Source organism: Chiloscyllium plagiosum, unplaced genomic scaffold, assembly GCF_037043375.1.
Source record: "Chiloscyllium plagiosum isolate Xiang-an unplaced genomic scaffold, Cpla_swu_hap1 HiC_scaffold_12, whole genome shotgun sequence".
Taxonomy (NCBI): domain Eukaryota; kingdom Metazoa; phylum Chordata; class Chondrichthyes; order Orectolobiformes; family Hemiscylliidae; genus Chiloscyllium; species Chiloscyllium plagiosum.
Window position 1 is genome coordinate 80,513,908 of NW_028270150.1, and position 22,701 is coordinate 80,536,608.

At 39.4% G+C, this 22,701-nt stretch overlaps 1 protein-coding gene across 1 annotated transcript in view; it reads left to right on the plus strand.

Annotated features, from left to right (window-relative positions):
* grpr (gastrin-releasing peptide receptor) overlaps nucleotides 1-22,701 on the plus strand; it is a 59,119-nt gene that overhangs the window by 13,342 nt on the left and 23,076 nt on the right. The window contains exon 2 of the mRNA XM_087992977.1: nucleotides 8,079-8,430. Coding sequence (XP_087849103.1) covers nucleotides 8,079-8,430 — 352 coding nt within the window. The remainder of the gene's footprint in view (nucleotides 1-8,078; nucleotides 8,431-22,701) is intronic.

The window sequence follows — 22,701 nt, forward strand, 5'->3', positions numbered from 1 at the left end:
TGTCAGGAATTGTCGCCATCTAGTTTCTATCCAGTGGTTGGGAGAATTGGAATCTGCATATAATTGTGGCAAGATTACACAATGGAGATATGCTAATGCATACTAATACTCATAAATAGGTGTGTTGCTGAGTCTCGCCTTGTCATTCAACACTTGATTGGATCATCAGGCCTTTCAACATTGAGAAGCTCCTCACTGGTCATGTCACACAATTTCCCCAACTTCCTTGCCAATGCCACCATCATTCAATTTCTGGGAAGATTCCACTCAACAGGTTCTTTAAGAACGCAGATCCTGAGAACATGGTGGGTACAGAATCATGGCTGTCTTCAAAAGGGAACTGAATAAATACTTGAATGAAGAAAATTGTGGAACTATAGATAAAGCATTTGAAAACAGATTAGTTGGATTGTTCTTCAAATGATCTTCTTTTGTACTGACTATTTATTTATTTTGTGAAATACAATAAGCAAAATTAGGATTGTTTCCACTAGAGCAGAGGAAAACATGGTGTGTTTTGATAGAGATGTCCATAATTATGAATGGTTGGGACTAGCAGGTAACAGGCAGTTTCTGGTGACTGTGGGATCTAGATCAAGTGGACAAAGATTGAAAAGAAGGTAGATTCAGAACAGAGAATGAGAGAAGCATTCTTTTTTCAGAAATGCTCATGATATCAAGATTATGTCAAATTAAAAATAAGGACATTGATTAGGCCACTTTTGGAATATTGTATGCAATGCTAGTCTCCTTCCTATTGAAAGGATGTTGTGAAACTTGAAAGGGTTCAGAAAAGATTTTACAAGGATGTTGCCAGGGTTGGAGGATTTGAGCTATAGGGAGAGACTGAATAGGCTGGGCTGTTTTCCCTAGAGTGTCAGAGGCTGAAGGGTGATCTTATAGAGGTTTATAAAATCATGAAGGGCTTGGGTAGGATAAATAGACAAGACCTTTACCCTGGGGTAGAAGAGTCCAAAACTAGAGGGCATAGGTTTAGGGTGAGAGGGGAAAAATTCAAAAGGGACCTAAGGGCTAACTTTTTCATGCAGAGGGTGGTGCATGTTTGGAATGAGCTGCCAGAGCAAGTGTTGGAGGCTGGTACAATAACAACATTTTAAAAGGCACCTGGATGAGTATATGAACAGAAAGAGTTTAGAGGGATATTGGCCAAATGCTGGCAAATGGGACTAGATTAGGTCAGGATATCTGGTCGACATGGACAAGTTGGACTGAAGGGTTTGTTTCTGTGCTGTGCATCTGTATGATTCAATGACTTTAAGTCAAATAAGCTGTGATAAGGAAGATGTGTAATGGGATATGGAAACATGGTGGATGCGTATGGGGAATAAATATCAATATAAACTGGTTGAACCCAATGGGCTATTTCAGTGTTGGACTATTTTTGCAATTCTACATAACTTGAAACAATCAACTTCAAGTCACTGTACACCCATCTGATCAATATAGCTTCACAAAATGCTCATACTTAAAGACAAGGAAGAGTACAATTGTGAAGGTCATTTCTAATTACAGTACTTGTATCACTTCATTGCTTATTGCGTTCATATTCACTTTCTCAGCTGACAATATGTGATAAGAAGTGATAAATTAATTGTACATCTATTGGATCACAGAGTATCCCACCATCAATGACAAGTTAATGATCGTCATAATATTTTATGTGAATAAATATTCAATTGAGAGGATGTCACAAGATTTTAAGATTTGTTTTAAAATTTAAATGCACTAGAGAAATAGACAAGCTTGCTCTGTACTGTGCATTTATTCATTAAGATGTGAGATTTAGGTGATGTTCCATTTCAATTCTCTGCTACTTTGTGCTGCTGACTGATCTCGGGCAACAGGCTAAGTATAAAACCCACACTAATCTTTAGATGCAATCATCTGTCATCAGTAACATCCATTTGAACAGATTATGTACATCAACTGAATTAGTTTTTATCGCAGCTTGCCATTTTAAGACAAACCAGTGTGAGCACTTTTCTTGCAAAGTGATGATTAATTGCAGCTTTATTATCAGTTTAGCAAAGATTATCACAACTAATTATTTTTTAAAGGAATTATAGAAGACAAATCAATCCAGTCATTAAATTTATTCCAGGTACAAGATGTACTACTGTGGAGGAATTTACAAAGTTTCATTAACCAGTTCCACAGTTCTGCAAAGATTCCTGTCTTCTATATGCTGATGTGGCCATTGGTTAGGGTTCCCAGGATTAACACTAATAGGTCCTTGTATTATTTGACATATATGGAATTATAGAATAGTACATCATATAATATAAGTTGTCCTGTCATGCTTAGGCCAGCTCTTTGAAAGTGTCATCCAATTCATCTCACTCATTCTTCATAGCCCTTCAATGTTTCCGTTTTAAGAATTTTTCCTGTTGGCGTTTTGGAAGTTAGTATTATATCTGCTTCTCCCATATTTCAGGGCAGTTCATTCCAGATCATTTACACACTGCAAAAAAAGATGCAATCACTCCTCTGGTTCTTTTGCCAATTATCTTAGAAATATCTCCTTTGTTACTGAATTTTCTGCTTATGGAAAGAATTTATTTAATCTCTCAAAATGCTTGAAAATTATAAATAAGTCTGTTCAATTTTCCCTTAATTCTCTGAGGAACATTGAAAAAGGAATAGGCCAATCAGCCCATTGACCTTGCTCTGCACTTCAGTTAGATCATGGCTGAGCATCTACCCACTGCGCTACCTCCACATCCCTTGAATTGATTTATTTCCAGAAATCCATTGATTACTGTCTTGATCTTGCTGAATGATTGAACTTTCAGACACCTGAATCACCACCTTCTGAGTAAATAAATTCCTCCTCATCTCAGTCTTAAATGTCCTGCCCCTTATCGTGAGATTTTTCACCCTGGTAATAATGTCAACAGCCAGGCAAAACGTCCTGTCTGTATCCTATAACGCTGTGTGAGAATTTTGTAAGTTTCCATGAGGTTACCCATCTTTCTTTGAAGCTTGAAGGAATGCAGACATAGCCTCCTAAATCTCCTCATAAAATAATCTCACTGTTCTAGGGATTAATCTGATGAACCTCCATTGCACTCCCTCTATGGCAAGTATTTCCTTCCTTTGATCAGGGGAACAAACTGTACACAGTACTCCAGGTGAAGTCTCACCACGGCTTTCTACAATTGTAGGCAAGACACCTTTACTCCTATACTCAAATCCTCTTGAAATGAATACCAACATGCCATTTGCCTTCCTAATTGCTCTCTGTACCTTTAATACTACATTTTAATGACTATTGCACAAGGTCACCAGGGTTTCTTTGAGTACCTGAGCTTCCCCACGTCTCACCATTTGAAAAAATATTTTGTCTTTTAGTGTTTTTGTACCGGTTCATCCACAATTGCTCCTGTTACTTTCTTCAACACCGTGGAATGAAGCTCATTTGGTCTAGGAGATTTAACAACCTTCAGTCCAGTTAACTTTCAAGTACTACTTTGTCACCATATTTCTTTTAGTTCCTCAGTTTCACAAGTCCCTTGATTGCATCGTATTTCTGGGAGGTAGTCTGTATTTTCTTCTGTGAACTGTTCTCCATCTCCATTTTAAATTGTCCAACATCCACTTGTAATAGGCCCATATTTGTCCTAGGAGAAAAGTGAGGACTGCAAATGCAAGAAATCAGAGTCGAGAGTATGGTGCTGGAAAAGCACAGCAGGTCAGACAGCATCCGAGGAGCAGGAGAATTGACGTTTTGGGCATAAGCCCTTCATCAGGATGCTGCCTGATCTGCTGTGCTTTTCCAGCACTACATTCTCGACCCCCATATTTGTGCTAACTTTACACATACCTGAAAACATTTTTCCAGTCCTTGTTAGTTTGCATTCATTCTTTATTTTATCCTTTCCTAACCAATTCTGTTGTCCTCTTTTACTGGGTTTTAACTTGCTCGGAATCCTCAAGTTTTCCAATTTTTTTCTCGCATCTTTATAAACTATTTCCTTTGATTTACTGCAATATTTAGCTTTCTTCATTAACCCCCACTGATTTATGTTTCCCTTTGTGCCTTGGAGGAATTTATATCTATTGTAGACCATGTAGTATTTCTTCAAATACTAATCATTGCCTGTACACCATCACATTTTTATTGTGTATTTTGCAGCAAACTTGGTTATCATATCTACATAATTTTCTTTCTTCACATTTAAGAGCCATGTTTCAGAATGAACTATATCATATCCATATTTAATACAAAATCCTCTTATCTTATTTATTGTTTCTATTTACAAAGGCTTTTTTTAACAACAATTTTACTAAGCAACCCTTCCACATTACACAGCACTAAGTCCAAAACGCCCTGATCTCTTGTTGGTTTCTGCTTTCACTCACTGGCCCTAGTGCATTGGAAATAAAGTTCCATTTTTCTTGGGATCATCACACCAGTGACAATTTGATTCAGCATTACCTATTTCCCTCTAACAATCTAATTCAGATGAAAAGAACATACACATCTAGTTTTTCTCATTAACAAGAAGATAACAATTTATTTTTATAAAACTATCTTCAACCAGTGGCAAAACAAGCATGAGTTGCTCATTTATAACTCTATAACTTAACTCCAAAACATTTGCAAATTCCCATTCACACATGCATACAGACATTCAAAGACAACCAAGATGCAAGTGTTATAGGTGGACAAAAGAAAACTCTCAGTGAATTACACTGTGAATTACAGTTCAACAGCACCATCTCAAACCAAAGACGTCAATGAGTTGTTTTCTTTTAATTCATTCCAATTCTTTACAGATGACTTGCGATTGAGGGTTATGCCAGTTCTCAGTATTTCATTTGCCTTTTCAGTGTCTGTGGAAGCAGTTTCCCCTTATTCCTTTTAATAGGGATTGCAGAGAGAATAACTCACAGATAGGTGAGGGAAAGTAACTAGCTATTAGCGGTTTTCTTTTATGTCTCCACACAGAAGAGAGAGAAAGGGAGATCGATGCTTTTTCTTTTGCAAGCTAATTGCTTCTGCTGTTTTGTTCAGACACTAGGCTACAGTCCCTTGCACAAGAACCAATCAGGAAGTTATTACTGAATAGGGTCCTCCGATGCTCACAGCAACTGATGCCCAATTGAAAAGTCAAACAAGACACTGTTTCTGAGCAGAATAACTTCTAATACTGATGAGCTGTGCCAATTTATCGGGAATTCTGTCTCTCACTGCTCCTGTAGAGAACATTGAATGCACAATTTCTATTTAAAACTGCAAACATTTTCATACACTGTTTCCATGGTTTAAATCAGTATCTTTTCCCAATTTTTAGTACACATTCCAAAACGAAATGATATTTATACTCGTCAACATGCTGTTTTGGATACAAAGACAAATACTCAGTTCTGATGAAAGGCCATATTAGCCTTGAAACATTAGCACTGTTTCTCTCTTTTCAATTGCTGTCAGCCTGCTGAGTTTCTCCAGCATTCTTTGTGTTTCTTTCACAGGTATTTGTGACTTGGTTAACCCAGTCTGCATGAAAATCAAAAGGCCCATTATCACTGTATTACCTACATTATGTTTATCTCTAATTGTTTGATTTACAAAGACCCAACCTCATCCTACTATTTGATGTCCATTAGATAATTACCACCAATGCTTACTCTTCTTCTGGTTTCATATCTTTGCGAAACTGATTCTACATTTGGTCCTCCAATCTCAGATCCTCTCCTACTAATGCACTGATCTCATCTCTTATTACCTTATTTCCTTTCCCATTCACCTGTTCCTCCTAAATGTCAATTGTACTTGAATAATGCCTGGTGATGGTCACTCTGATGTCACATCTTTGTAATAGCAATTAAATAATACCCATTTACAGGAGGTCCCCAATTTATGAATTCACAACTTACAAATACTCATATTTACAGGGACATAATTTTAAAGATCTGACATATAAATACTTCCTGCACTTATGAATGGCTGCTTTACATTTTCCAACTTGAGTACAAATTTATTTCTGAACAGACTCAAGAATGGAACCCTTTCACAATCCAGGGACTGCCTATACATCAATTTGTGTATCAAAATGGACAGCACAGTGGCTCAGTGGTTGGCACTGCTGCTTCACAGCACTAGGGAACTGGGATCTATTCCAGCCTCGGGTGTCTGCCTGCATGGAGTTTGCACATTCTCCCCGTGATTGCGTGGAGTGCTCTGTTTTCCTCTGGGTGCTCCGTTTTCCTCCCACAGTCCAAAGATGTGCAGGTTATGTAGATTAGCCATGGGAAATGCAGGATCACAGGGTTAGGGTAGTGGGTTGTGTCAGGGTAGAATGCTCTTCAAAGGATCAGTGTGGACTTGATGGGCTGATTGCGTCCCTCCACAACGTAGGAATTCCATGAAATCATTAACCTTTTTGCGAGTACTATGTGCATTCAGAGGTTAAAATGCTTCCAATGAGGCAAGACTGATACCTTTGTGAGACATGACCTACTCTGATACTATGCATGCTTTTACTGCTTAAGAATAGTTGGCTTGAAAAGTTTTGTTATCAATTTTCTTTGTTAAGTTGCAGTGTTAATTTTTTTAACGGAATTGCACGTTCTTTATTTAATTTTATTGTATTTCCATTAATCATCATTTCTGACTACTATTGTGTCCATATATGCCTTTCCGATAATTCTGATCAGTGCTTCAAAACATGTCTTCCTTGATGTGAAGGAGTCCTAAATAATGCCAAGTTGCTGTAGTCACTCTGATATCTCATACACTTCACTGTATACTTCCGCATGTTTCTATGGATCAGACAACTTTGGGGCGCTTACATTAAATGAACAATGCTATTTTGAACATTTTCTGTGCCTCCCAGTGGTACAGACTTGCAGCCTGATGAAGCAAAGAATTTGCAAGTCCCTTCAGTAAAATAAGGGTTTCTTTGCATATTATTACTCCCTCCACCACAGCTATACTTATTCAATGTACATGTTAATTCAAGTAAAGTGAATTGATGGATGGACTATGAAAAGGGCATTGTGTTTATTGCTGAAGTGTTTTAATAGGTTAATCAGTGATTGAGCAACATTAATCATACAGGGATCAAACCTTTATGTTCTGTGAGTGTGCAATAAAAGCATACTGTTTTAATATAAATTCCACATACAGATGCCATCCTTCTTTGATATTGGTATTTAACTGATGTTTCAATGGTAATATTAGTGCATCATTTACTCTGTAAAGGACCTTCAATCACAGTGGTTTTAGCAACACATCAATGTCTAAGAACTGCAAAGCCCTTTTACAAGGGCGGCATGGTGGCATTGGTTAGCACTGGTTAGCAGTGGTTAGCACTGCTACCTCACAGCACCAGAGACCTGGGCTCAATTCCCGCCTCAGGCAACTGTCTGTGTGGAGTTTGCACATTCTCCCCATGTCTGTGTGAGTTTCCTCCCACAGTCCAAAAAAATGTGCAGGTTAGGTGAATTGGCCATGCTAAATTACCCCTAAATAATGTTAGGGGAATGGGTCTGGGTGGGTTGCTCTTCGGAGGATTGATATGGATTTGTCGGGCCAAGGGCCTATTTCCACATTGTAACTAATCTAATCTAATCACTTTCTTCAGGACTTATGCAAAGTAGATGTTTGATTTGCCTCCCATGTATGTCTCTGAGGCATAAGAGTATAGATTAGAGGTGACAAAATTAGTTTTGAACATTTATATATTGAAGGGATGAAGTTTGGGTCAGTGTTTAGGGTGGGAATACAGTTTTCTGCCAATGTGACAATTCCACTTCTGTTGTTGGCTTCAAAATATTTTACTTGCTGCTTGCTTTTCAGTGACAGTTTCTAATGTTTGAATGTCTAGAATTTAAAGTGGACTGATTGACTGTATGTTTACAATTATGTTATATATCAGGAAGCACCAAACTGGGAATAATTGTATTGACGTGAAGCATAAATGATCACTTTAGATTATCTTAATTGGACTCCACTGGAAAAAAAAATATTGCAAATTATTTCTGTTTAATCATTAGTATCCAAATGCCTCTAATTTTAATATTGATACATACTTTCCATGTATTTTTTGCAGGTATAAAGCTATAGTCAGACCCATGGACATCCAGACCACCAATGCCCTGATGAAAATCTGTGTGAAAGCAGCCCTCATCTGGGTGTTTTCCATGCTACTGGCTATTCCTGATGCAGTGTTTTCTGATCTGCATTCCTTTTATGACCCACACATCAATAAAACGTTTAAGGCGTGTGCCCCATACCCACATGGTGATGAGCTGCACCCTAAAATCCACTCCACAGCATCCTTTCTGATTCTTTATGTCATCCCACTCTTCATCATATCTGTGTACTATTTCCATATTGCCAAAAACTTGATCAGGAGTGCTTACAACATTCCAGCAGAGGGCAATCAGCACATTTTGAGACAGGTAAGCTGATAGATCTCAGATTGATGAACCTCAGGGGTGATGGTACTGTATCATAATGTCATGGAGCTCGTTCTGAATCGACAATGAGGGCACGGAAAGCTACTTGAAATCTATCATTCCAGGTGGACAAATCAATTTGCATTCTCTGGGTTTTTAAAGTATAATGATCACAGAATGCTTGAATCCTGCTTTATATTTAACATCTTAGATCAGAATTTATCAAGTGACCTTAAATATCTCATTCTCCTTGTTTTCAATGTTGTCACATATTCAGTGAGTCCGGTAAAGTTAAATATTGCACAAATAGCTGGCTACTTACTTAAATCACACAATTTGATGCCAAATAGATGGTATTACTGAAACAGTGGATAGGTGATTAATGTAATTAATGGGTGATTGAAGGTCTTTTAAATCAATTTTACTCCATCCACCTGGAAAACAAAAACAGTAAGTTACACCACCCACTCTGCAGGCAGCCATTTTATATTGTTTTGCCAGTTAACTTTGGACCCAAGATAGCAATGTTGTGTCCTCGCGACTAACTTGCAGGCTCTGGATAACATTCAGGATGATCCCTATCCTCTATGTTCCCTTTTGTATCCCAGTCCCTATGTTCCTGAAGACCTTTCAACCCCTCTCTTCTGAGTAGCATTAAGCCCTTTTATAGAATCATTAACTTACCCTTAAAATCCCACGGATTTGCAAATTTCTATAACCTCATTGGGCAGTTGAGCATCCTCAACCGACGATGGCCCACCACTCAGACTGATGTCTCCACAGCACCCTGGACTAAAGAATGTGTAAATCCGCACTGATTATACTTGACCTGCAGGACTGACAATGGCCCAACCCTCGGACAATCAGGACATGGATCCCCAGCTTCTGGCAGGTCGAAGTACCTGACTGACTGTGGCCAATCCCTGGAATGGGAAGAGGCCCCTGACTGACTGTAGTGTCCTTTCACCCTGAAGTGACTGCTCCCCTCTGACTTCTTGACCATTTTGTTGAAGTACCATGCAGTGTATTTGCTGTGTAAGCTGCAGGCACCTTCTGTATGTATGACACTGCCCCAACATTGTGTCATATAAGGACATATCCAAACCGTTTCAAGAACAGTGCTCCCTGCCTGCCTTTGGCTTTGCATGAAAAATTGAATGCAAGGCACAGAAGCTGGCAGGTTCCATGTAAGTGCTAAGTGAGTGAGTGCTGAGAGCCAAAGGAGAGTCTGTTTAGATGGATGTGTTTCATTGCAACCTGCAAAAGCATGCAGTTCTGGGCGGCCCTGGGCGTGTGTGAGATTTGGCTCAAGACCAGGCACAGTGATGTGGTGAGACTGCTGGTTGGCCCATCCTGAATTGCACAGACAATGGGATGAGGAGAAAAGTGGCTGTGGAGCACATGGTTAGTTGCTGGGTACAAGCAGTCAGTGAGGCTCCGGGTACCCACTCAGCCTTGGATAGCAGGAATTTGAGCCATTTAGTTTTCTCATGGAAGGAGAGGAAGGAGAGGGACCCAAAATCAGCCCATTCAGTAATGTCTGTAACAGGTAGGATTTGAACCCAGGCCTCCAGGCTCAGAGGTACAGACACAATCACTACACCACTACAGGTCTCTGGGAAAGGAGAGAATATTGGAATTACAATTGAAAATCAACTGAATTGGGCCACAGTGGAGATGCAAATACGTGGAAATTAGATGTTCACCACTAAATAGAGAGACTCTGGAGTCACTCTGTAAAGCTTAAGGAGAAAAATCCAAAAAACGTTTTTTTTTTGACATCAGGGTTCTGATAGTTTCATGATCGCCATATTTTCCGAACTTGCTTGCCATTAGCTAGACCACTCCATGAGAGGGCGGGGGAAACCTACCATTCCTGAAAGCTTAAATTTTCAAAATTGTTTGTAGATACATTTCAAATGGATTCTCATTCTGGCGTGCTGTCTTCAAAACTAGTTAACTCGAATTGTCACGGCTCACACAGGAACGAACGTAATCTGGGCTAATAAAACTGTAATTGAAACAAGTGATGCTGATCCACCGGCATAAATCGAAACTTGTACATGAAAGGGAATAAAACGCACCCTAAAAATTCTCCTCCAGTGTACAAGACAGAAACTGTGGATCTCTAAGCTTACGCAATGCAGCAATACCCCTCATTCCTGACTTGCCACGCCATGGTGAATTCTAATGGTTATAACAAATGTCCAAGATTATCAGAGTATAAGAGAAATGCATTCTTTCAGGAATAAGTGGCTTGTTCCCTCATAAAATACTTTTAATGAGCATATTTGTACGAGAAAGCCTTGCTGTGGGAGAGGTCACGTGGTTATTGAGCAGCTTTGCAGTAATGCCCAATACAGTATTCAGTGGATGGGAGACCAGTGATTTAGCATCTGGTGATTTCGGCATTTTCTGCAAGAGGCATTTCAAGATGTAGCGAGGAGTGATTGCTATCTTAGAAATATGCTGGGGAGGTGCTGGAAAAACAGCGACATTCAGTGAACAAATGTTGAGAGTGTTTTGTATGTTAATCAACGTTTATTCAGGTCTCCGCGTCAACTGTGAAGAGCCTTTTAAAAAAAACCCATAAATGTGTGAAATCAATCACCTTTATAGTTTGAAATACGGTGAGTTTTACAATGGCTATCCTTTGTTAAGAATGTGCAGAGTAAACCAAAAAAAAATGTATTCACGTAGCACCTTCCTGTGTCAGATACATTCCAAAGTATGTCATACCCAGTAAAGAAACTGGAATGCAGTGGTATGGTGACAACTAGTATTTCAGAAAATCTTACAACAATGATCCCATAAAAAGAGATAAGATCAGTGATGGCTTAATTTAGGGAATAAATGTATCTGATTCATTGGAAGAATTCCCTGCTCTTCATCATTGTTCCATCGAGCACCTATTGGTTACTTTAATCATTTAAATCAACAGGGCCATAGATTTAACGTCTCACCTACTTTAAATTTTCCTCTTATTGTTTAATTCCCCTTTTTTTAAAAGATGGTGATCAAGTTACTTGATTTTTTTTGTCAGTGCCACTCTGACTTTTTTTAATTTAAAAAATTTACTTTATTCATAAAATTATTTTGATATCTATACAATTGGTGATGCCCTACATACGTATACATTCCATTTCTTTACATATAGATTTGTACATACGAATTAATCATTCGTATGTACAAATCTGTACATTGACTATCCAGATATTCTGCCGAATTTCTGAGTGAGCCCCATGTTCAAGATATGCTGTATAACCTTTGATCACTCTGCAAACTCCGTTCTCATGACACTAATTCTGTCCTTTTCCCTGTCAGCTGTTTGAGGCTGAGCGTGACTATTTGCAACTTTGATATCATATTTGAGCCTGCTGCTGAAATTCACCCATACCTTTGCTTCCTTGAATTCTTTCAATTCCAACACACCCCTAGCTTCTATCTTCCATAAGCTCAAATCATATTATAACTCTGCACCAAATCCCATCATCCATCAGCCTCATTTCATTGGTCTGCAGTGACTCCTGGTTAAGTTTAAATTTTAATATCCTCAACCTAATTTTTAAATAATGCCATATCCTTATCTTCCAATCTTTATATACACTTCCAGCCCTACACTCCACAATACATGTTAAATTAATTCTGGCCTCTTGCGCATCTACAACTTCGGTAGCCCCACCAATAGACACTGTCATTTTTGAAACTTTAGAACTCTTCCCAGAACATTTCTCACCATCTCCTTTCCCTCTCCTAAGTCATACTTTAAAACCTAACTCTTTGGCCAAACTTCTGATCGTCTGATCTAATATCTCCTGATGTAGCTTGGTGTTGTATTTTGATTGACTAGGCTCCTTCTAAGTACATGGGGCACTTTATCCTGTTAAGTCTCTGTAAAAAATTCAAGCTGTTGTTTGCTCATGTTCAACTGAGTTGGAGTTAATGGGGTATCATAGTCTCTGACCCTCCAGTTAAAAGTACAGGGGGGAGCTTGCTCACAAATCCATCAGCAGCCCTATTGGAATTAAACATTTGCATGGCCTTTAATTGAGTTGAGGCAGACCTTCTGCCTCTTAGCCCCAAGAAGTCCTGCCTCAGATATCTGCTAGCCTGTCATAGGATGGCTGCTGTCCAGTGCCAGCAACTCCACCAAGATAGTGGCCGCTGCTGGTACTGCAGCAAGTCTGAAAGGAAGGTGTGCCGTGCACAATCCTGACTGGCAGTCTGGAGTCTCACTGCATCTCAGCTGGAGAATATGGGGAGGGAATTACATCCTTTTTGAGGGATGTGGATTACCCTTCAATGGCTCCAGATAACTGTAAGCCCATCCAGGTCAAGCTGCTGAGGTGTGAGCCTGACCTGGGTCTCTCATGCCACCAATAAAATCCCAAAAATAACAGGGCAAGGCCCTCACTTGGGCAATAATTGCTCACTTAAGGACTTCAGTTCACCTAGAGGCTGGCAAGTCACAAAAACCCACCCATACCAGTGGTAAAATCATGAATAGGGCAGGATAGGATTGGATGCAATAGTGATGACATGGTCCTTGCTGGATTTAATGTATTCCCCCTTCAAACCAATCAGCAGGTAGCTCTAACTAAACAATAATTGGTGTCTGACCCTGATTTTAACCCAACTATCTAGTTGAGAATGAGGCAATTTAGTGGTATCACTTGTGAAAATTGACTCACAATACTATTCCTACTGGAAATCTCAGTGGAGTTTTAATTCCAGACAATGCATTAACTAGCAACACTTCCACCAGAAATGAGCAGTTGCCTGATTAATATATTGAGATGCCACATGCTTTGGACCCCCAAAGCAATTTTAACATGGCGAGTCATTTTAAGGGTGGCATAATGGCTCAGTGGTTAGCATTGCTGCCTGACAGCATTAGGGATCTGGATAGATTCTGGCCTTAGGTGACTCTCTGTGTGGAATCTGGATGTTCTCCCTTTATTTTCATGGGTTTCCTGCAGGTGCTCTGGTTTCTTCCCACAGTCCAAAGCTGTACAGGTGAGGTAGATTAGCAACAGTAAGTGCAGGGTAAGACGATGGGGTGAGTCTGGGTGGGATGTTCAACAAAGGGCTGATGCAGACTCGAACCAAATGGCCTCTTTCTGCACTGTAGGGATTCTATGAGTCAGTTAAAAGTCTGGTAGAGTGACAAATTTACAAAATAAAACCTGCTGGGATTGATTTTCCAAACCGAATATCATGAGAGGAATCTAGTTTTAAATGAATATTAAACTTCTAGTTAGTTGGGATCTTGGGATCAAAAACATATACCAGTTGAGTCATATATTGCTTTTTTATTTCATGGGATGTGAATACCATGGAAAAGAGCAATATTTGCTGCCCTATCCTAATTGCTCTTGAACTGAGTAGCTCCCTCGGCCATTTAGAGAATCGTTCAGAATCACTCGCATTGCTGTGGGCCTGGAGTCACATGCATACCAGACCAGGTAAGGATGGCAGATTTCCTTCCCTAAAGAACATTAATGAACCAGAGTTTTAACAGAAATTAATAATAGTTCCATAGTCACCATCACTGAGACTAAATTTAGTTTCCAGATTTTATTAGCTGAATTTATGTTAAAATTCAAGTAGGATTTGAACTCAGCACATTAGCCTGGAACTATTGGATTACAAATCCATTTTGTCACCATCCTTCCCTATTTGCTACCGTGACTCAGTTGGTAGTTCTCCTCCCTCTGTTTCAGAAGGTTAAGAACAGATCTGCAGTATTGAGGTAGTGCTGCACTTTTGCAGGGGGTCATCTTTTACACAACATGCTAAACTGAAGTCTTCTCCACCTTAAGTTATGGAAGGCATTACATACATGCAGGATTTTCTTATTTTACTGAATGCTTCTCTCCTATAAAGCATTCAAATCATTTAGCTGTACTTTAGCCTGGCAAGTTTCTGAAAGTGATGCTATGATGTTGTAGTTGTACTCAGTACTTTTCTTCAGAGCAACTTGATAAAACTTGTTGTACCTGCAAGTTGCTCCTGCAGTGGCTTAGGCAAAATGGTCATAGCCAGTAAACTCTGGAATTGGAGACTCTGAGAAACTGGGTGTAGCATTGATGTGTAAGTGATTTCCATTCATATGGTTGGTATTAGTTGAAATAATGGTGGTAGGACAATCTATGATTCTCCTATGGTACTGCCAGCACCACAGGCCTGGGTCTCAGTGTTTAAACCCATCTATATGTGGGTAGACGGCATCTGGTAACTGACCTTGTGACAGCAGCAGTCACTTTAAGGCTGAGGTACACACTTCAAGGTAGATCACATGCCTCATTGAATTTTGGACAGCAGTTACTTCAGCTGCAACTCATAAGCTACCTCTTCCAAACTAGTTTGATGTCTTCCATGGGCTGTTTTCAGGAAAGACAGAGGGACAGGAGTTAAAATGGGATCAGGGGATGTGGAGTGAGAGGATAGTAGGTGACAGGGATCACAATGCAGTGTGATTTTCTCTAGCTGCTTGAAAACACATTTGTCACAAATTTGTGAGGGAATGCATCTAATGGTAAAAGATTATGTTCATTCCAGACTCAAAACCACCAATTTTGACAGGTCTGGACAAGCGCTCTGTTGCATTTTCTGAATAGGTTAATTGCCTTGGATAATGGTAACCCAATCTTAAATATCTTCCCCTTAACTTCCTTTTGCACACTTAGAGGGAGGGCAAGAGTCTGTGAGTGTCTCTGACCAAGGGAAATGCAGATATGTGTGGCCTGTGGGGTTTTTTTTGCAGATGCTCAGGGCAAGAAAATAAACAAATGGAATCAGGATAGGAAGGTGCTGAATGGAAAACAAACACGGAGAATGTGAAATGAGGGGAGAGGAAGTTCATTCGTGATCGTGCAAATGCCAGGAAGGAAGAATAGAATGATGTTGGTAGCTGTTGTGAAAAGACCAAATAATTTGTATCTTTGTAATTCGAATGAGATGTTCTATAATGTGTGCTCCTGCCAAGCAATAAAGGAAGGATAAGTGTTGAGTGTCAGAGGAAGGGGAGAAAGAACAGTTGCCTTGAATTATAAAGTAAAGTGGAAAAAATGAAGAGCTCCTTCCTCTTGCAAGGTTATTGAAATACTTGCTGTACTGTATCAACATCCAATGTGTGAATATTCTGGATATAGATGATTTATTGTACTTACAGACTGCTCTCCTGAAGCTGGGGATTACCCTCCATGTAAGACCATAAGACATAGGAGCAGAAATTAGGCAATTCGGCCTGTTGATTCTGTTCCACCATTCAATCATGGCTGATGAGTTTATCAGCCCCATTGTCCCGCTGTCTCCCTGTAACCCTTGATTCCCTTGATACTCAAGAACCTATCTATCTCAGTCTTAAACATACTCAATGACCTGGCCTCCACAGCCCTCTGTGGCAATGAATTCCATAGATTCACCACTCTCTGGCTGAAGATGTTTCTCCTTATCTCTGTTCTAAAAGGTCATCATTTTACTCCAAGGCTGTGCTCTCAGGTCCTAGACTCTCCAAAAATGGAAATACCTTCCCAATGTCCACTCTGTCCAAATCATTCAGTATTCTGTAAGTTTCAGTTAGATCCCCCTCTAAACTCCCTTGAGTATAGACCCGGAGTCCTCAAACGTTCTTCATAAGTTAAGCTTTTCATTCCCGGGGCCATTCTCCTGAATCTCCTCTGAACACGCTCCAGAGCCAGTACATCCTTCCTAAGATATAGGGCCCAAAAATGTGCACAATACTCCAAATGTGGTCTGACCATGTCTGGTGGATTTGATGTTCTGTTGTGGCTGGGAGCCAAGAGAACGTCCTTACCAGCTGGAACCTGAATCTCTGCAAACATGAGCCTACATGAACTTTACTCCAGCACAGATGTGTCTGTTTTTTTTTTATCAGCACAATTGGTATTAGTTGAGATGCTAGTGTGTGGGCAATCTGTGCTGTTCCTGCTGTGGTGAGACCATTCTCACAGACCTGGACTCATCATTTCCATCTACCAACGTGTGGATAGACAGCACCCAGTAACTGTGTTGCTGGAAAAGCGACCCTGCCGTGCTTTTCAAGCAACACACTCTCAACTCTGATCTCCAGCATCTGCAGACCTCACTGTCTCCTAACACCCAGTAACTGGTCGGGCGATTGGTGGCGATCCCTTTAAGGCCGAGGAACACACTTCAGCAGGGGTCTGCCTGATGCTGTTTTTCCTTCCTGTGGTCTGAAGAGGTAGCAAGTGAGACCTTCAATCTGATCTCAGCCGGTGGACGTCCCATCAGAAATCTAATGGTGCGTCAGCAAAATCTGCCTCTGCGATTATGAAGCGGAGGAGCCAAATACACAGGCTCTGTTTTCCGGGTGGCGAATGGATTTCAAAGCCTCGCGAATCCTCACAAAAACAACGGCGCAAACTTTAAAAGTCGGGCCTTTTAAGAGAGCTTGTGTGTTTGTTTTACATCAGTGAGCTCAAGACAACGGAAGTATTTCAGGCAGGGTCAGTAGGCAGTATTGCAGTGGGTTTAATAATCCCGACGCAGAGCCTGAGATCCTGAATCATCGCCTTGGTTAGGATTTCACTTCGCGCCTGCTTTCTTCATCAGCTTGGAACGATTTCCGATAGTGCCATTCAACGGATCGTTTCACAGCGACAGAGCACATTCGTTCAACCTGGGAGAAAACGGTCAGCATCGGACGAAGTCAATCGCCTGGAGACGCTACCTGTTCAGAAATCACAGCTACCGGTAGTCCGAACTCCCAACTCTTCTACCCATGTGGCTGATGGCAGGGTTGAAATAACTAAAGATGGCAATAGGGACATTTTAAGTGGGAACAATATACACGGAAAGTATGAGGTTATTTAGGCTGACACACAGCTGTGAGAAAATTGAACCCAGTTTCAATGTGGCAGAAATGCCAATTACAATATTTATGGAAGGAAAATCCTAAGTTTCACGATTCAGACCATCATTGTGAAACTACAGCAAAACGTTAATTGTCAAAATGGGATTGGTGACTGTAGGGTTAAATGTAGAGAGATTTAATGCTTTCTGGTATGCAATTATTTCATGTCAAGCAACAAAACCAGCAGGGCAGATTCAAAATCTACATATTCCAAATATTAAAGCGAAGCTTTATAACTATATTATCTGATTCTCAAACCCACTTTCCTGCTCAATGCTGGGAATGTGGGAGTAGAAATTACCCTCAGCACTCCAAACACTGACAATCAAAATGAAATTGCAGAGAACTGAGCATGTGGCTGCATAATAGCCAGTCTAATCCATACCTTCAATGGAAAAAGATACAAAAGTAGCTGCGAATCAGTGCTCTAGTGCCATACCTCCAGGAAAGTTCAAATGATGCTAATCAGCAATTAGAATCAAAATAGCAAGCAGATACCAGAGTTTCAAATAGACATGTCTCTCAACATCTTTTTGTAAAAAATATTTCATGGGATGTGAGCATCACTGCCAGCATGTGTTGCCTGGTCCAAATTGCCCTTAAACTGTGTGGACCATCTCAGAATCAATCACATTACTGAGGATCTGCTGTCACATGTAAGTCAGATCAGGTAACAATGGCACAATTCCAGTCCTAAAGGACATTTGTGAACCAAATGGTTTTTACAATAATAGTTAGTTGGCTACTTTTACTGAAGCTAGAATTATAGTCTAGATTTTTATGGTTTAGAATTAATTTCACCAATTATCATATTGGAATTTGAACCCATAGCCCCCAGCAACATTAACATGCACCACTGATTTACAAGCCTCACCATGTTATCACTATACCACTACCACCCTTCTTTGTTGCACTGCTTTCACTAAAATAATATACATACTGCTCCCCAACGTATTACTTTGTCCAATTCCTAGAACTGGTCTCCAATCTGCAATACACGTTTTATGCCCAGGCAGCATTTGAAAGAGGATCTCAATCTATCTGTAGACTTAGGTACTACTAAGAATTGTAAAATATGGTATAATATATTTATTTGTTTTGTAATTCTATGGTAAAAAGAGCAAAGGAAAGGCAGATGCAATTTAATGCAGTTAGCTGTGAAGTAATGTACTTTGATAGGAAGAACAGGGAGTAGCAATATACTCTACATCACAGAACAGCAGATTGACTGCAGGAGGCCATTTGTCATATCATATCTGTAATAGTTCTTTGTAGGACCAATTTACCTAGTGCCACTGATCTGCCTTCATTTTGTAACCAGCACATCCTTCTTTTGAATAATCTAATTCTCTTTAGAATGTCTCAATAGACCCTGAGTCCACCATACGTTTTCATCATGCATTCAAAATCCCCGTCGCTTGCTATGTGAAAAGGGTTTTCCCCATGTCATCATTGCATCTTTTGCCAAGTATCATAAATCCAACCCTCTGGTTCTTAAACCTTCTATTAACAGGCATTTTTTTTCTCTACCTCACTCTATCCGAATGCTCCATAATTTTGAATACTTATATTAATTTCCTTCCAACCTTCTCCTTAGGGAAAAAAAAATCCCAATTTCTCCAATCTGTAAATGTAACTGAGGCTCCTAATAACTGGGAGCAGTTCTTGTGAATCTTTTCTACACTCTTTCTAATTCCTTCACATCTTCCTGGAAGTGTGGGTCCTATAGCTGTGTGCAAAGCTCCAACTGAGGCTGCACCAGTATTCTGTAGAAATCCAGTAAAATACCTTCGCTTTTAAGTAGGTTGAAAGACCTGCAAAAGTTAAGGATGCTCGATTTATAAAATAGCAAATCTTTCAAGATGGTGGGCAAGTTTTTACAGCATGTTAAAAGTAGAGGTGTTTGGCTATTTAGATAGAACATTGATTGCAAAGCAAGGATGTCATATTAAATCTTTGGTTAAGCTTCAGCTGGACGATTGTGAATGAAAAATGTCAAGATATTGGAAAGAGTACAGAGGAGGAGGTTTGCCAGTTTGATACTAGGGATCAGTTATGAAGAGAGGTTAGAGAAGCTGGGATCATCAAGCTGCTCTTGCACAACTCTGAGGTGCTGATTCAAATTTGAAAATAACTTCCACCCTAAAGCATGACTCAGTCATCTGAAAAGCATTAAATGTAATATTAAACTATAAATTGTGAACAACATCATTTTAAAAGTATCAATTTTTCTGATCATATTTGTGCACAAATTGACTGCTAAATTTTCTACATTGTAATATTGCATACTTCAAAAAGTACTTCCTTGGCAATAAAGTGCTTTGAGATATCCTGAGGTAATGGAAGGTGCTTTAGAATTTCAAGCTCTGTCCTTTCTTTCCTCATAAAGCAATCATAATTGCATATGAGGTGTATTTCTTGATGCTATTGTCTGTTATGTACAGCTTTCTGATTTATCTCATACAGTGACATATTAATGTAAATTTTCTGAATCAGTGTTTCTGGAAGCAAGTTGTGTCTTCAGAAGATTTTTCTGACTGGGACTGTTTAGGTTTGGACACTAGGCCAGATGGACTATCAGCTGTAGCTGCAGGGTCCTGCACAGTCCCAGTACTTACATTTATCCAAAAGTTTCAATTTAAGCCAGCACATTGTTGCAGCTAATAATGCCCATCTCTCTGAAGTCTGCAATAAAAAAAATCAAATACTGCACAGAGCTCTTGTCACTGAATGGTGTGCCAAAGTTAATTTCACTTTCGGAATGGAAGAATATTGAAGGGAACTCACATTGCAAGTCAATTCACACACTGCAAGGAACACTAGTTATCTAACTAAAGCAGCAGTGCTGCCCATTGTAAACTGCAGATTTACTGTTGAATGGATTCATTAGGGATTCATTGTTAAATCCTCTGTAAATTAGTTTGTAACCTAATGGTATGGGAATCTGTTCCAAATAGTGATCATTATTGTGACTGAATTGGGTTCTGTCTGTACCTTGCAGACATGACTGCAGCTCTGTAAAATCCTGCAGCTGAATGAGTGATCTCAATGGCAGCCCATAGTAAAAACAAGACCTTGCACAGAATGCTTTAAGTTGATGTGTGAACTAAGGCAATTTGAAATTTTTACAGCAGATACTGGCACACTATTCTAGTTAAAAGCATCAAGGATTAGACAGCAAGAGCAGATGGGTGAAGTTGAACCATAAATCAGCCATGATTGAAGTGAATAACAGAACAATCATGAAAGACTGAGTAACCTTCTCTTTCCTAACTGTTATTCTATCTGCATTCAATGACACTGCAGCCAATATTACTGATAGTTCTTGCAAATTAACTTTGAAAATATCAAAATGCTGTGAATATTGAAAATAGCGGAGGTATAAATTAAGCACAAAATGTCATTGATAAGTGTAAACTAATGCAAAATCTGAATGTGACAAAATAACTATACATAGTTTAAGCATTCCTATAGACTTAATACACTAACAATTCATGCGAAATACTGAACATATTAGAACTCCATATTGTTTATAGCTAATCTTTTGAATGGATAAACCTACTTACAATAGATTCATATTTAAAATAAAACAACATAGCATCTGATACAAGCTACTGAAAGGGTTGACACCCTCATTGGTATTCTTGCTGAAGAGCTGTTGGTGTAGGACAGCAAATCACAAACTTCTGAAGGTACAGCTCATGACTGAGTCAATTAAATAAATACCTCCACGATTTCTTGGCCTGAATGCCAATTATCATTGGAAAGACCAGAATAGGGGTTCAGCCCCTTGTAATGATCCCAGCAGATAGTAATGCTGGACAAATCTGATTCCAGAGTAAAACCTGGCCTGATAAACCAGAAACTATGTTCTTATAATTTGGTTACTATAGTGATCAATCACTGAACATATTCACATGAGGCTGTCGATGTACTTTAACAAACGAACATAAGCTCTTACATAAAAGAAAAATATCAATGTATATATGATAATTTGGAATGATTTATCATAAACAGCAAAAAGAATGATACACCTCTTTTTCTCAGTGATATCCTTTACAGACATCTAACCCCAATGAACCTCTGATCTTCACTTTAAAATTTCTTGCTAAACTGATGAGTTGCAGCATTTCCTTTCAGTAACTTGCAGCATATTCACCAGATGGGATTCTGTCTCTTGCAATCTCTCCCTGAGACACAAAGGCAGGCTAACCCTTCTCTGACTTTGCCTATTTTGAGGCTGCTAACCAGCCTCAGGCCTCTTTCCACCTCTAGTAGCCTGAAACCTCGCACAGACTAAAAACTGTTGATCTGCTGGAATGGATGTTATCTTCCTGACTCAATCTGCTTATGTACCAGGTCATTTGTCGTCTTCTGTGGGTCACACAAATTCAAGTTATCAATAAGCACAACTAGCTCCCCAGGTAGCTGGCAGAATCATTTAGTTTTAGTTATATGCTTTATTGAAACGGTTGTTTTTATTGTTTCAATGATCTTCTGGCCCTTTTCTTTGAGAAGATCAGAACTTGATAGCATAGGAAACCAAAACATCAGTAATTCTAGAATCCATGTTCCCAATAAAAATAACACATTCTAAACTTCCATCACATTCTAGGTATTCATATAATAGCATCACCACTGGCAATTTCTTAAATGTTATACCCTTCAAACTGTATTAAGTAAATTTGCAGGCTTCTTGCCATTTATCACTCATCTATTTTCTGCTCAGTCACTGGACCTTCTGTCTTGCAACCTCCAGTAACCCCACTGTGTGAACTGCTACATAATATCCTGCAGAGGGAATAACTAGAATTAAAATATCTGATTTCCAGATGTCGGTTAAGTTCATTAGCTGCAATAATTTGACAGTGAAGTAATGACAAGAGCTTCAAGTAATCCTAGATCAGATAGTACATGGGCTCATTTCAGAGTAAAGCTATCACTTAACAACTTACATTGATCTTGACTACAGAACAATCCCCAATGCTGACCATGCTACATTCATTTTCCACAGAAGATATTCTTATCTAAAGTGTGACTAAACTAAATTAATGGAAATTGTGACCAGCTTTGTGTTGTGAAGCAATGGCAACTCTTAATTCTGCCCTGACTTTTGTGAACTTACTTCATGCAGACCTCATACAGCTCGCAGAAAGAGATTTTCAATCTCTACAGTGCAACTGCATTTCAATTGAGATCTCAGACATGAATGATCTTACTAACCTCCTTACTTTATACCCTATCAATTCTATCTCATTAGTGTTGTTGAGTACAATTCATTTTTCTTTCCGAATGAGATGGAATTACATTTGTGTGTACTGAAGTTACCAGCTTCTCCATTTGAACTGGGGCTTAGGATATGTTTCATCAGAGCT